Source organism: Larimichthys crocea, chromosome XXIII (genome assembly GCF_000972845.2).
Source record: "Larimichthys crocea isolate SSNF chromosome XXIII, L_crocea_2.0, whole genome shotgun sequence".
In the NCBI taxonomy this organism is placed as follows: Eukaryota; Metazoa; Chordata; class Actinopteri; family Sciaenidae; genus Larimichthys; species Larimichthys crocea.
This window is the reverse complement of record NC_040033.1, coordinates 10,891,668-10,906,222: the sequence shown is the minus strand read 5'-3', so window position 1 is coordinate 10,906,222 and position 14,555 is coordinate 10,891,668. Positions and strand designations below refer to the sequence as shown.

The 14,555-nt window shown below is 42.6% G+C and overlaps 1 protein-coding gene across 2 annotated transcripts in view; it reads left to right on the top strand.

Moving 5' to 3' along the window:
* arfgef1 (ADP-ribosylation factor guanine nucleotide-exchange factor 1 (brefeldin A-inhibited)) overlaps positions 1 to 14,555 on the top strand; it is a 47,546-nt gene that overhangs the window by 26,409 nt on the left and 6,582 nt on the right. For both annotated transcript variants that reach the window (XM_010734069.3, XM_019273707.2), the window contains 20 exons: positions 109 to 242; positions 2,911 to 3,145; positions 4,160 to 4,259; positions 4,501 to 4,640; positions 4,752 to 4,860; positions 7,590 to 7,791; positions 7,893 to 8,004; positions 8,999 to 9,204; positions 9,330 to 9,414; positions 9,553 to 9,718; positions 10,196 to 10,347; positions 10,433 to 10,561; positions 10,650 to 10,808; positions 11,279 to 11,423; positions 11,556 to 11,646; positions 11,991 to 12,031; positions 12,176 to 12,345; positions 12,904 to 13,055; positions 14,023 to 14,195; positions 14,333 to 14,493. In XM_010734069.3, coding sequence (XP_010732371.2) covers positions 109 to 242; positions 2,911 to 3,145; positions 4,160 to 4,259; positions 4,501 to 4,640; positions 4,752 to 4,860; positions 7,590 to 7,791; positions 7,893 to 8,004; positions 8,999 to 9,204; positions 9,330 to 9,414; positions 9,553 to 9,718; positions 10,196 to 10,347; positions 10,433 to 10,561; positions 10,650 to 10,808; positions 11,279 to 11,423; positions 11,556 to 11,646; positions 11,991 to 12,031; positions 12,176 to 12,345; positions 12,904 to 13,055; positions 14,023 to 14,195; positions 14,333 to 14,493 — 2,862 coding nt within the window. The remainder of the gene's footprint in view (positions 1 to 108; positions 243 to 2,910; positions 3,146 to 4,159; positions 4,260 to 4,500; positions 4,641 to 4,751; positions 4,861 to 7,589; positions 7,792 to 7,892; positions 8,005 to 8,998; positions 9,205 to 9,329; positions 9,415 to 9,552; positions 9,719 to 10,195; positions 10,348 to 10,432; positions 10,562 to 10,649; positions 10,809 to 11,278; positions 11,424 to 11,555; positions 11,647 to 11,990; positions 12,032 to 12,175; positions 12,346 to 12,903; positions 13,056 to 14,022; positions 14,196 to 14,332; positions 14,494 to 14,555) is intronic.

The window sequence follows — 14,555 nt, the reverse complement described above, 5'->3', positions numbered from 1 at the left end:
ACTTGCACTGTTATGACTACTAACTAATAATAGGCTGGAGGATCTGAGATTCAGAAAGAATACGTTGCTAACTGCACACTGATTTTTATTGTCTTTGTTACTTTGTAGGAATCAGGAGCAGCACCCGGTCAGCCACCAGGAGCAAAGTTTTCTCACATCCTCCAGAAAGATGCCTTCCTTGTCTTTCGCTCACTCTGCAAGCTGTCAATGAAGCCGCTGTCAGATGGACCACCAGATCCTAAGTAAGAATTCAAAAATCAGATTACAATATTGTTGTTTGGTTGTTTTTTTTATCTGAAAGCTTGGTCTTCTTAAAGTCTTGTTTCTAAGTCTAACAAGTGCATATAGAAATAGGCTGTAGTCTGATAGTAATAGTGCTCTGGTGGCTGGAGTAATAAATATCTGTACACATTTACATTTGTTGTTATCTCAAACAACATGGATTTACTTAATTCTCAAATTTGTAGAATATTTTGAGTGAACTCTGAATTTGCAATCGTTAGTCTTTTGCTTTGTTAAAGTTTCAAGTCCATGTACTTCCTTGCATTCAGTTACTTGAGCTGAAATAAGCAGTTAATTGTTTGATGAGTCGATTGACAGAACATTGATCGACAATAATTTTTGTTAGTGTTTAACTTTTTAAGTAATTTTGTAGGCAAAACTTGTTCAAATGAGAATATGTGCTGGTTTTATTAGTCATAGTAATACACTGAGTATCTTTAAACCAAGATGAACATGTCGCCATGGGCACTGTGAAATTTCAATGGAGATTTATGAAAATATTCTTTATTAGACCAGACAATGAATCAGTTAAATCAATTAAAGTAGCTCACAGATTATTCAGTAAGGTTTAGTTGCAGCCCTGCTTTTGAGTTACACTATGCCTTCCTATAAAGGCCATAACAAACATTAACCTCAGCTCTTTTAACTTAAACAAATCTTTACCACTAAATATTAACTCTTCTTTTAACTATTGCTGCTTTACTTGCCTGAACATTACCAACAGTGAACCTTTTACACTGGATACACAGCAGAAAGGGGAACTTCCACTTCATGATACTGCCAAACCACCCAGGTTATATTGGTGGAAACATAATACGGATGTTTGAAAATGTGTTCTTTGTCATTCAGATATTTTCCAGCTTTTGTTCCTGAACGCATCGATAGTCATTTTGTGCTCTGTTCTATAGTTAGTCAAACCACTGTGACCATCCCTGCACCGCCTCGATGTGAGCGCGATGGGTATAAGAATAGATGTGAGTCATGGTTCATAATGAGGATTGCTCCAGTGATAACGATAGTGTTTGATAAGTGGTGATGAAGGAGACAATGAGGCATCGCTCAGCATTTTCTGAATCACTTCCTGCTTTCATGAAGCGCAGAATCCCCTTTTTTAGTCGTTCCCCTTTTTTTTTCAAAGCACCACAGAGAGGAAAAATAATCAGATTGTGCCATCATTCAATATTTCTTCTGACCGTGCTCTGGCCTGCTCAAACAGAGTCATCTGATTGGTTCGTCCTGATAGAGGCAGCTTTTGTGAAACTGGATTTTCTGCATCTGGTTTCTGTTTATAACTCAATTCACACAGTGTCTGGGCGTGATGATATAGATATTTGTTTGTTTACTTTTTTATTCATCTAATCTTTCCAGTTTTTCGCAAAATATAAGCTCAGTCATAAATAATGGAAGAGTGCGGTGTGTGTCTGTGTGTCACTGCCAGACACAAACCTTTACCCTCCTAACAAGGTTGTTCTGTGTGATGTTTTACAAACACTGCACAGACTGAAGAGCTGCATCATTATTACTGTCAGGGAGTATTTTGTATCTGCATGGTGGATCAGAAGGTACACATCTGGTCTGAAGAGGGATTATCAGACACATTATTATAGGGATAACAAAATTGTTGCTCCTCTTCACCGGGACATCAGACTTTTGTCAAATTTGACAGTGTAGTCCTTACCATCTCTCTCCATTTGAACTCATCGTGGTTCAGAAAAAATAAAAAGATTCTTATTTTCAGGCGATGAGTATGAATATTGTGTTTCATTTCTGCCTTATTCTGAAAATAGAGAGCCAGAATCTTACACACTTCATTTTAAGCTATTTATATTACCAAATTTTTTTCTTGATTTGTAAACATCGTGTATATATAAATATTTACCTAACAATGTCTCTGTATGTAGCCCTTTTGGAAAGAGTAAGAGTCCATATTTTTGGGCAGGAAAAAGTAGAGACATATTTTTGTTGTGCGCCACTTAAATCAAACTTAGTCTGCTCGCCAGAGATGGTAGACATGGCAGGGAAGCAGCCAATCTCAGAATTTAAAGTGGCTGAAAGTATGTTTTTTGAGCTCCAGCATTTCAGTCCTGCTGCTGCGGGGGAAAAAAACAGTTCAGACAAGCTGAGGCTCCACACACACAGAAGCTTTGATTCAGTCGCCCTAGCATTTCTTTGCTGTCGAATATTTTAACTCTCCGATGGGGAGATATAGTATGATGTGGTCTCAGTGTGCATTACAAGGCTGTTTCTATGAGGTGTAACTTGGCTTGAAGGACATGTAAGACTTATTTCATTTTTATCGCTGCATCTATTGTATGTCTGAAATGTTAATGCTCATCAGATTGGACATTGTGTTCCCAGAGTCTTGAGCAGATGGCTGGAATAAATCCCTCAAGTTGTTTTATGCAGGAGCCAGCTTTATTCTCAAAGAGTTGGGGTACACAATACAGTGGAAGAGCTAAAGATGCAGACAGATTCAGACCTTCACTTTCTGCATAATTTTGGGAACTACTATAATATTTGGCATTCTTCTCTGACTTTACACAAATACTTTTAATTACTGCACTGCATAATCTTCACATGCATGGAAACAGTGCTTGAACTTCTGCCTCTTCTCTACCTCCGCCTCAGGTCCCATGAGCTGCGATCAAAGGTCCTGTCCCTCCAGCTGCTCCTCTCCATTCTGCAGAACGCCGGGCCCATCTTCAAGACTAATGAGATGTTCATCAACGCCATCAAGCAGTACCTGTGCGTGGCCCTGTCCAAGAACGGCGTCTCCTCTGTGCCTGAGGTCTTCGAACTCTCTCTTTCCATTTTCCTCACTCTGCTGTCCCACTTCAAGACGCACCTCAAGATGCAAATCGAGGTAAAACATCAAGGAAATTTCAGGTTTAAGTTGTCAGCTTGTCAAAATGTCAAGGTAATGACAAAGATATCTGTTGCCTGAATAGACCTTAATGAGATAAAACTATAATACATCTATCATTTTCATGGTTTGTCAACACCCAATGTAGTTTGTTTTTTTTTTTTACAGCTTGAGCACTTGAGTATAACTCAACACATCCTCCATTCTTCAGCACTGACCTCCTCTATGTGCTGTCTAGTGTCCTGTTCTTTTCCATTTAACTTGTTTTCCCCAGCTCTATTTTGATTTTATATATGCAGGGAAAACCTGATGAACTAGTTGGCTAAGCGCAGTAGCTATATTTATACCATACATCCACCCACCACTTCTTAAGAAGGAGCGACAGTTTCACACCTTCTCTGTCAGCTGATAGTCTTTCTAGGAAAAACAGTAAATTAATGACTAGTTGTGACTAAAGTGGAAAGATTGCGGGGAAAGACTGAAAAAAGATCAACTGTAACAGACTATAGTTATAAAAGCAGCACTCTAAAATTGTTCCCGGCTTCGTCCTCCTTCCACAGCACACGATAGGTTTATATTCACCTGCTTTACCTAAATAGACACGGTGCTTCTCTTCTTCTTTCTATTAACACCAGTCTCTCCTGGTTGGAAAACAACACATGCACTATATTCTATATTCTGATATTGACACCGACATTTCTCAGCACAGCGGGCAGCTGACATAAATGATGTATGGGAGATGTGGTTTCTCACAGAGTGCTGTAACATTCCTCCACCTCGGTGCAACTGAGGGTTTCACTATGACCTGCTCTCTGCTGCTCCTCCATTTTATTATTCTGTTTGAGTCGGTTCAAACTTTCTAATCACCCTCTATGTTTACCGTAGATGGAAGCTCATGTGGGCTCCCGGAGAATATTGCGTGTCGTGTTGGTCACGCAGACAGTCGATGGTGTTTTTACCTCTCCTCTTTACATGTCGTAGTTTCTCACTGTCACGTGGACTCTCTGTCTGCAGGTGTTCTTCAAGGAGATTTTCCTCTACATTCTTGAGACGTCCACAAGCTCCTACGACCACAAGTGGATGGTCATACAAACCCTCACTAGAATATGTGCAGGTGTGTCTTTCTTTTTTTTCATGTGCTTATGATAATGAGGCAGTAAATAGAGGCGTAGGAGAGAAGCTTCTAGTTTTGCTAAATGTGCTTAAATCACATCATATTTTATAAAAAAATTCAGTTAATTTTATGATTTGTAATAAAAGTCTTTATAAAAGGTACACTTAGTGGTGTTAGGCTCCATAAAATCAGTCTGTTTCTCGCTGACAAACTCCCTCTGTGTCTCATTTGTCTCTCTCAGATGCCCAGAGTGTGGTGGACATCTACGTAAACTACGATTGTGACTTGAATGCTGCTAACATATTTGAGCGATTGGTCAATGACCTCTCAAAAATTGCACAGGGTCGCGGAGGTCATGAACTTGGCACGACACCCGTACAGGTGATATTTTTATTCTTCCTTTATTCTGGTGTTTTATTTTTTTCTTATTACAGGAGCATTTAAAATGTTCTAGAGAATAATTGGGCTAACTTTTTGTGCATCTCCTTTTAGGAGCTGACCCTGAGGAAGAAAGGTCTTGAATGTTTAGTGTCCATCTTGAAATGTATGGTTGAATGGAGTAAAGACCAATACGTCAACCCCAACTCTCAGACCAGCCTCGGTAAGACTCACACTGATAATAATATTAGTAACAACACAAATAAATTATACAACATAACAATCACAAAGTTTTAAAAAGGTGAGTTTGGGTAGTGTTGTGAATATAAACATGTTGGTAGAGTCTATGAAGTTTCCAGAGAGGCTCTGTCACCCTAAGCTCTTAGTAGTAGAGACAGGAAGGCATCAGAGGAGCTGCGGTAGTGGAGCAGGTCACTGAGGTAGCAGGGAGCCTGGTTATGGAGGGATTTGTGAGTTATGAGAATACATTTTGAATCGGATCCTTTGTAGGGCAGTGAGCCAGCAGAGTTTCTGAAGGACAGGCCGACTGGATGAGCAGACGGCAGCAGCTTTATGGATGTGTTTGAATTTATTTAGTACTTTGGATGATGTTGCTGTAGTCTATTCGGGATGTGATAAAGTTTTGGCCGCGGGGAAGGAGAGTGATGGGCGGAGATGAGAAAGTTTTTTTGGAAAGGGCCGTTCTGGTGATTTGGTTGATGTTGTGTTCGAACAAGAGGTTTTTGTCTGAGGTTTTGGCTGTGTGGGAAGGGAGTGGCAGAAGTTGTGATGCACTGAACATGAGTGTGTTTATCTAGACTGTCAGACTGAGTACGATATGACCTTTGTGTCTATTGTTACACACTGACTAAATATTTAGTCTCAAGACACAAGTGGTAGATTTCATGTTTGCTTTTTAGTCTAGTTAAAAATAAAAGAACTGATCTCTGACTGCTGAATCCTACCACTATTTTTGAAGGATGAATTAAACTTCAAGGGGAAGTCAGCGATGCATCATTGTATTCCATATTTTCTGTCAAGATGGCATCAAAAGTTGTTTGATTTTACGTTCACAGCTGAAATACAGATGGTACATGCTGGAATTGTTTGTGTGCTCGCAATATCACGCTTTGTTGGCTTTGCCCATAAAACTCCAGATTGTTGTTTTTCCCCAAAAGTGGAAAATTTAACTTGTGTTGTGCCAGAGAGACGAAACTGCCAAGGTTACAGCTAGTCTTTCCCAGCTTTTGGCAGCAGTTCGTCGTTGAGGTTAACTGGGGTTAGTGGTAAAGCTCGCATCCATCAGCTCGGTTGCAGTCGTTTGCGGGATTGACAGTTGGCATTCATCAGGGGGAAGGGAAGCGAACATTCATCAGCTCAGCTCCAGCCTGAGGGAGGCAGAGAGATAATGCCCATAGGGCCATCACAGACAGGCTAATCCAGAAGGTTTAGTCTAAAAACTAAAACTAAGCGATACCTGAAGCCGAGCCGCGGAGCAACATCTACAACATACAGAGCGTATCCTGTATGTGAAACTGGCCCCTGGGTCTTCCACACACCAGAGGATTTCTGTTGTTTTCCAAAGGAGGAGCTCAAACTGAGAAGTGAAAGGGCTGGAAGGATATCCCACAAGTCTCTGGGACTTATCCACAGGCTAGCCTCGGGCTAAGCTGTCAAGGCTAACCAGCTGAGGCAGCTGCGTTAACTCACACGGACGTTATCTTGCCAAAACTCATGACAACTCATTAGTAATCCAGCAGGAATTCAGAGGTCAGAATTTGAATGTTGAATGTTAAATTCACACTGCCGGCTGTTGGGGATTTCAAATAAAGACTGTTTCCCCCTCCTCATACAACAGAAGTGTGATGTGATTTTTGAATAGTAAACATTGACTTGTGTAAGTACAATACGTCACCTTCACTCTTTGAATTGTCTCTTGTTGTGTCATTTTCTTTCTTTTTTTTTTGGTTGACCTCAAAGCAAGAGCAGGTAATAGAGAGCAGTGTGGAGTGTTTGCTAGAACGTGTTGCTGTGATGGGAATCGTCGCTTTAAACCTGTTGTGTCTTTAGCTTCAGGTGATTTTTGTACTAGTCTTGCATCATATAACCTGTGTTGTTTGTAGGGTTAGTCACTTACACCCTATAGATTGTAACCACGTATGGATTCACTTATAACTAATAGCAGAGAACTCGATGGATACAAATGTTGCTTGAATATCTTATAAAGTCTTTCCCCAGTGTTCAGCTTAAACCTTCAGTTCATTTTAACTCCCCTCTGTGTCCCTTCACCTTTTTTTCTCTTAGCTCTGTAAGCCTAAGAAAGGGAAGCACACTGCCAGCTCACATTACTGTCACACTGTCCTGAATGTTTTAAGGAGTTTCCAGTGGGTAATCAGACGCCGTGTGGCTCTAGCACAAGGTTTACAGAGTGGACCTGCTCCAGAAGCAACAGCAGCAGATCCTTGAGCTCGTCTCAGCAGGCTTAAGAAATCCACCTCTCTTGTCCTTTATGTTCTGGCTGCTTCCTTTTTGGATGCCTGCAGCTTTTTTAGATAACCTACCTTTTTTTTTATTATATCCTCCCTTCCCTACCCTGCCCTGCTCTGAAAAAGTGTGTATTTTCTGGAGTTTTATTAGGCTGTGGTCCTATGTGCGTGCGAGTAACGCCAGTGTGCATACCCTCCCTTCCAACAACAATCATTAAGACGGCCTCAGGGTCATTTTTGGTCTGTGTGTTGCAGTTTCCTCTTTCAATTACCGAAGTCTCTCTCCCACAGTAGCTTTAAGTTAACTCACTTTTTAAGCTTCCAGGCTGAGTTTGTGCCAACGACAGAGTTTCAATTAAAAACTTTCACCTTTTGTGATGGTTTAAGGCAGTTTCTTCATAGAGCAATAATAGAAATGCTCATCCCTTCTGGGTTATCTCATCTCATGTTTTTTTTTGCTCTTCAGGCCAAGAGAAACCATCAGAGCAGGAGAGCTCAGAAACAAAGGCCCCCGAGACCATAAACCGCTATGGGAGCATTAACTCGCTGGACTCCACAGCCTCGTCTGGCATCGGCAGCTACAGCACCCAGATGTCAGGCACCGACAACCCAGAGCAGTTTGAGGTTCTCAAACAGCAAAAGGAGATCATCGAGCAAGGCATTGACCTGTACGTTTTGCTGCGCGAGCTTACATTTTTTAATCTTATTCTGTTGATATTGTGACGCTGCATCGGCTACAGTTTGTTCCGTGTCTCTGGATCTTACACAGGTTCAACAAGAAACCAAAGAGAGGGATACAGTACCTTCAAGAGCAAGGCATGCTGGGCACAACACCGGAGGATCTCGCTCAGTTCCTGCACCAGGAAGAGAGGCTTGATTCGGTAATAAGTCACCCTGTTTTTTGTTCAGTTTCACAGCTAAAACCAAGCACAGACTAGAGAGCTGCTGTGCTCACATCTCAACTGATGTCAGATGAGGCATATTCCACATGCTTCTACTTTTTTTATGTAAAGAAGTGATGAATTCCACCACAAAAATGTGTCTTGTGTGTGCTCATATCAGCATTCCCTCCAGCCTCCACCTTTGTCCTGATTTGAGGGCTTTTGTCTCTGATCTATGTGAGATAGATAAATATATCTTGGATGGCTGAAGTCTGCACCATCCCGAATGGACAACAGACAGCTTGTTCAGCTCCATCACCTTTTATTAGGGTTGTCTGTGGAGTCCTCTTAAAGAAAATGAGTGTCTAAGAGCTGAAGTAGCAGTAAACCGCTTAGCAAATAAACAACTAGCCAGTCCAGCCTTGTGCATCAGGTAGCCAAACCACACAGAAGCCATGCAATAACTTAACGCCTGTCCGCCGGCATTACACAGGCACCCAGCCACTCTAACCCAGAGTCCTGTAAGCAGTGTAAATGTTAACTCTAATGAGGAGCACACTTTGCCTTGACTTGACAGCCTCGAGGGTGTCACTGCACAGCGGTAATCAGCATTAAAGAGAGTTCATAACACCTGGTTAGAAACGAGAGGCCCTTAGATGTTAGTGGCACCACAGGAGAAAGGCTTACGTGTATTTATAGAATTCACGTAGTCCTGCTGTTAGAACAGTGGTTCTTATTTTCTGTCCTTAGGTTACACGCGGCCACGTGTGGGCCTTGAGGTCCTCGGCAGTAGTAGTTGTTTGGCTTTGCTTGAGCCTATCTCTCTATTTGCCATGTTGTCTTCATAGACGTAATAGATAGCTTGACAATAAACATGTGGAGGGTAAGAAAAACAGCCTATAGGTTCTGTTATCTGGACTGTCTTGGTTTGATATCTGTGTTTCATTCATCGACATGTTAAAATAAGACTGACCTCTGGCTTTCGCTCTCTTAGACCCAAGTGGGAGAATTCCTCGGAGATAACGACCGTTTCAATAAAGAGGTGATGTACGCCTACGTGGATCAAATGGACTTCCAGGGCAAAGACTTTGTTTCTGCACTACGGATGTTCCTGGAGGGCTTTCGGCTCCCCGGAGAGGCCCAGAAGATCGACCGGCTTATGGAAAAATTCGCAGCAAGATATCTCGAATGCAATCAGGGGTGAGTTTTCGTCTCCTGGCTGCGGAAATAGCTGAATTTCATTTTCCATGGCGCACATCCAACACGCTGTGATATTAATATGCATTCTGTCTTTCCCTAACCTCCACTTCGCTTAAATTTTTCAGGCAAACCCTCTTTGCCAGTGCTGACACCGCATACGTTCTTGCCTACTCAATCATTATGTTGACAACAGACCTTCACAGCCCACAGGTAAGCACTTCACCTGAGTGAGGTGGCGGCCTTTGGGAACATGTTTTAACAGCGGTGATTCCCTGTGATATCAGCACGACATAAATCACAGGGAACGCATAAGCGGCTTTTGACCCTTATCCTTGTCGTTGTGAAAAGGTGAAGAACAAAATGACAAAGGAGCAATACATCAAGATGAACCGTGGCATCAACGACAGCAAAGACCTACCTGAGGAATACCTCTCGGCCATCTACGACGAGATCGCGGGGAAAAAGATCGCCATGAAGGAGACGAAAGAGCTCACCATGAAATCCAACAAGCAGAGTGAGTCTCACTGCGATCCGATGTCACAAAGATGTAATAAACACAACGATAAATTAAATATTCCAGTTATTTTCCAGAGCCGTTTACCTGATATCTTTGTTGCTGTGACGATTTAAATGTGATGTGTCGGATGTAAAGTGATTAGATTTAGCTGCTGATTTGTCAATAAAAGTCAGTCACAATAACCCATTAAATAGCAGAGTTATATGCATAATAAAAAGATGTAATAGGCAGTGCATTGGCTTGTTCACATTTGGAATAAATTGTTCTGTGAGAAACACTTAAATGAGCTGTTAAAAGTTTCAACAGCCATGAAGAGCCCGACTTCATATTTTGTCTTTGATAGTTCAGCTTCTTTTCCACAGTGCAGAGCTTGTCAGATGAAAAGCTGCACTGTTTTCATTGCTGAGTTTTTTTTCTTGCTGTAAAAAGCTCAGTGTGTGTTTGTGTTCACGACTGGTGTTGACTCTCGCTCAGGTGTTGCCAGTGAGAAGCAGAGGCGTCTGCTGTACAACGTGGAGATGGAACAGATGGCCAAGACGGCCAAAGCTCTGATGGAGGCCGTCAGTCACGTCCAGGCTCCCTTCACCAGCGCCACACACCTGGAGCACGTCAGGCCTATGTTCAAGGTAACACGATCAGACATAGACACACACACACGTGTGCTATGACGTACATACACATTCAAATTCAATTCACTCTGTTGGTCCTCAGCTGGCATGGACACCCTTCCTGGCTGCGTTCAGCGTGGGTCTTCAGGACTGCGATGACACCGACGTGGCCTCACTGTGTCTGGAGGGAATCCGTTGTGCCATCAGGATAGCATGCATCTTCTCCATACAGGTACTGCAGTCTGAACTGGTGGATTACTGTATCGCTCAACGTGCAGCATGTTGACACACACCGACTTGTCTTTGTGTCTCTGCAACAGCTGGAGAGAGATGCATATGTGCAGGCACTGGCCAGGTTCACTCTGCTGACAGCCAGCTCTGGCATCTCAGAAATGAAGCAGAAGAACATCGACACCATCAAGACCCTCATCACTGTGGCCCACACTGACGGCAACTACCTGGGCAACTCCTGGCACGAGGTTTGCTCGTCTTTCATTTACTGTATTTCCTCTCTACTATTGTGTCTCTGTCATGATTCATGCTATGAGCCACAGCAGGCCTATTTTTCCACTGGGATGTTCATGGTTTATTGTCTTAGAGTGGTTGCCAGGCACAGCATGAAACAAACCAACACAGCCTCTTGAGGGTTATTACTTAAAAAAGAACATTTGTATTTAAAACAATACAGCGTTTAACATTTGTTACTTTTTAAACAAGCAGTACAGCAGTTGCTGACCCAAACAATATTACGGGTATGACTCTAATTGGTTTACTGGTAGCGTAATGTTTCATTTAATTGTTACAGTCATATCTGTTGCTTGTTTGTTGGGTATTTTGTTATTTTTCCCTCCTCAGTCTTTCAAGTCTGTTCCAGTTTTCACGGTGTCAATCTCTATTATTTCCGACATGTTTGTTTCTCTAATAATGTCTCTGTCTTGTCCCTTCATAGATCATGAAGTGCATCAGTCAGCTGGAGCTGGCTCAGCTGATCGGCACAGGGGTGAAGGCACGCTACATCTCAGGGACGGTGCGGGGCAAAGAGGGCTTTGTTACAAGCACAAAGGAGCAGAGCAATGACGAGTACCTGGGTCTAGGTCAGCGCCGGCTTATGAATACATATTGTAAAACAATTCCAGTGTCACAGCCTTGTCCCGTTTTAGTATTAAAATGGTAAAGTGCTTTCATTTCTCTGTATGATTTATAATCCTGTGTGCTTTGTTCTGCAGTCGGAGGGACGGTGGACCGAAAGCAGATCGCTAGTATTCAGGAGTCCATCGGCGAGACCAGCTCTCAGAGTGTGGTGGTGGCTGTGGACAGGTACTGTAGTCACCCTGGATTTAATTATAAATACTTACTCAGTTCCAAGTCATATTAAACTAATTATTACTAATTACTGTTGGTCATAGTTTCTAGTACAAACAAAGACAGGAGAGAAATTCTCAATAAGATGAAAACCACTTCTTATCAGAGCAAAACATTCAAAGTAACACTGATTAAAATCACAATAAAAGGCATGGTTATAAAGGTTTTGAGCATATATTTTATTTTTGCATCAGACATGCATGCCTGTATTTTTTGGCATAAATGTGAATCTGTGTTGTCAAATCTCGTCACATGATGTGGCTTTTAAATAATAATGTTCACATATTTTTCTGCTTTAGGATATTCACCGGTTCTACCAGACTGGATGGTAATGCAATAGGTGAGTCTAGCTACGTACTGCGTTACTCTTATTGCTCCAAGGACAGGTACATTCTGTCTATTTTTGATCGTCGTGAGTCACTTTGCCCGTACAAAGCAGCTTTTTTTCTTCGCTCATTTCCAACATCTTCTCTCTATTCGTCAGTCGATTTCGTGCGCTGGCTGTGTGCTGTGTCCATGGATGAGCTGGCCTCGCCCACACACCCACGCATGTTCAGCCTGCAAAAAATAGTCGAGATCTCCTACTACAACATGGGCCGCATCAGGCTGCAGTGGTCCAGGATCTGGGAGGTTATCGGAGACCACTTCAACAAGGTGTGTGAGGACTGGTTACAGAAACGCGTTTTTAAGACGTGGATACAGTATAGTTCTGCTGTAGAGAGATAAACTAAGAATAGTGTCAGATATATTTATTTTGTTTAGTTATTTGCATCATTAAAAATGTATAAAATCCTGTGGATGGACTTCCTCAATTGGGAACGGACTGGATGAGCTACAAAAGGACTGTCGACTTTCTCTCCCATCTTTCTGTTTTACAGAAGGCTGATTTCAGTCACTGATGAACACAAATTGTTGCCAGAAAAGCTTTTTGGTACTTTTATTCAAGGACTCACTGAGGCTCTTCTTCTCACTCTGTAGCTGCAAACTGAGTTTGTCATTTATCATGCTGGAAAGTGGATTTTATTCTTTATTTTTCTGTTTTCCTGCTGGAGGGTGAACCGTTTCATCTGTGCACATGTTTGTTTTTCAGTCTCACTGAAGGAACATTTTGTTCTAGTAAAAGCTACGCCTTACTTGTTGAATTCATTAAAAATATGTAACAACAAAAACAAATAGTGTCATGTTACTGAGATGTGTTTTACCTCCGTGCAGGTTGGATGTAATACAAATGAAGATGTGGCGATTTTCGCTGTGGACTCTCTCAGGCAACTGTCCATGAAATTTCTGGAGAAGGGCGAGCTGGCCAACTTCAGATTCCAGAAAGACTTTCTGAGGCCTTTTGAGCATATCATGAAAAAGAACAGGTAAAGAGACAAGTGGTGCATTTATCTGTGAGTGTGTGCTCATGTTCCTCATCCCATGTAGATCGGTTGGTGCAAAACACAACGCCTGTACTGTGGCTTTGAGTAGTTACTATTTCTGGGCTGTTGCTCACATGGCTGCGGACTCCCCTCCTCCCCATCCTCAACCTCTGTAGCAGCTCTTAGCTTCATCTATTATTCTCTTTCTTTCCGTCTCTCTTTCTCAGAGCAGTGAGTAAGCATATTGTTTGCCAAGCGAAACATTTCAACTGACCCATTTCAGTCTGTTTGCGTTACCCTTTCAGTGAATTCGTGTAAAAAGCCCTTTTCATTTCCTTGCTCGCTCCGAATCAAGTCTTGAATAGATTCCCAACAGCCGTCATGAATTTGATTTTTGCCGTTGTAATTGTCGACGTCAATAAAAAAAAGGCGAGCTGTTTTACCGCAGCATCCCTTTTCATTCATGTGAAACAGGAGTAGCGGTGTAAGTATAAATCCACCCACAGATTGAACAGGCTGAGAGCCTCGGCAGAGAGGAGATGGCAGGCAGCCATGTAAACCCTGCAGCGCAGTGTGTCCATTAGACTCACTCATGCTCCGCTCCTGTGTGTTGGTGAGTGTGAGAGAGACAGACAGACAGAGAGAGACGATAAGTGGAGGCAGTTTTTTCTCATTCATAACTACTGAGCAATTAGGAGTGCTCTTCGCTATGGCAACAGTTGCTGTAAAAACATGTTGTGCCAAGACTAGCCAGTGCTGGAATGATGGTGGGATTCAGGGGCGTTATTAAGAGCTTTTAAAGATAATTGACATCAATGAAGAGGTGAATTACCTTCTTTTTTAATTGATTTGAGTCTTCCTACTTAATTTCCACACTCTTTCCTCTTTGTTTTCACCCCTGTCCTTTCGATTCATTCTCCTCCTCCTCCTCCTCCACGTCTTTTTCTTTTACACCCTATTTCCTGTACAGGTCTCCCACCATCAGAGACATGGTGGTGCGCTGTATAGCACAGATGGTTAACTCCCAGGCAGCGAATATTCGCTCAGGCTGGAAGAACATCTTCTCCGTCTTCCACCTGGCTGCTTCTGACCAGGACGAGAGCATTGTAGAGCTGGCCTTTCAGACCACCGGCCATATCGTCAGTAAGTCCAGCACACACACACACACACACACACACACAAACACACACGCACAGACATGCACAGTCATCTGTCATCTATCGTTACCTCCCTCCACCTCCATTATTCTTGCCTCAATCTCCCTCTATTCCGCCTTCCAGCGAATGTATTTGAAAAGCACTTTGCGGCCACCATCGACTCCTTCCAGGATGCCGTTAAGTGTCTGTCAGAGTTCGCCTGCAATGCCTCCTTCCCAGACACCAGCATGGAAGCCATCCGCCTCATCAGACACTGCGCCAAATATGTCTCAGAGAGGCCTCAGGTCAGTATCACACCCTGCTGTGGTAAAGAACAGTTTATTTCGAACTGTGAAGGTGCCATAAC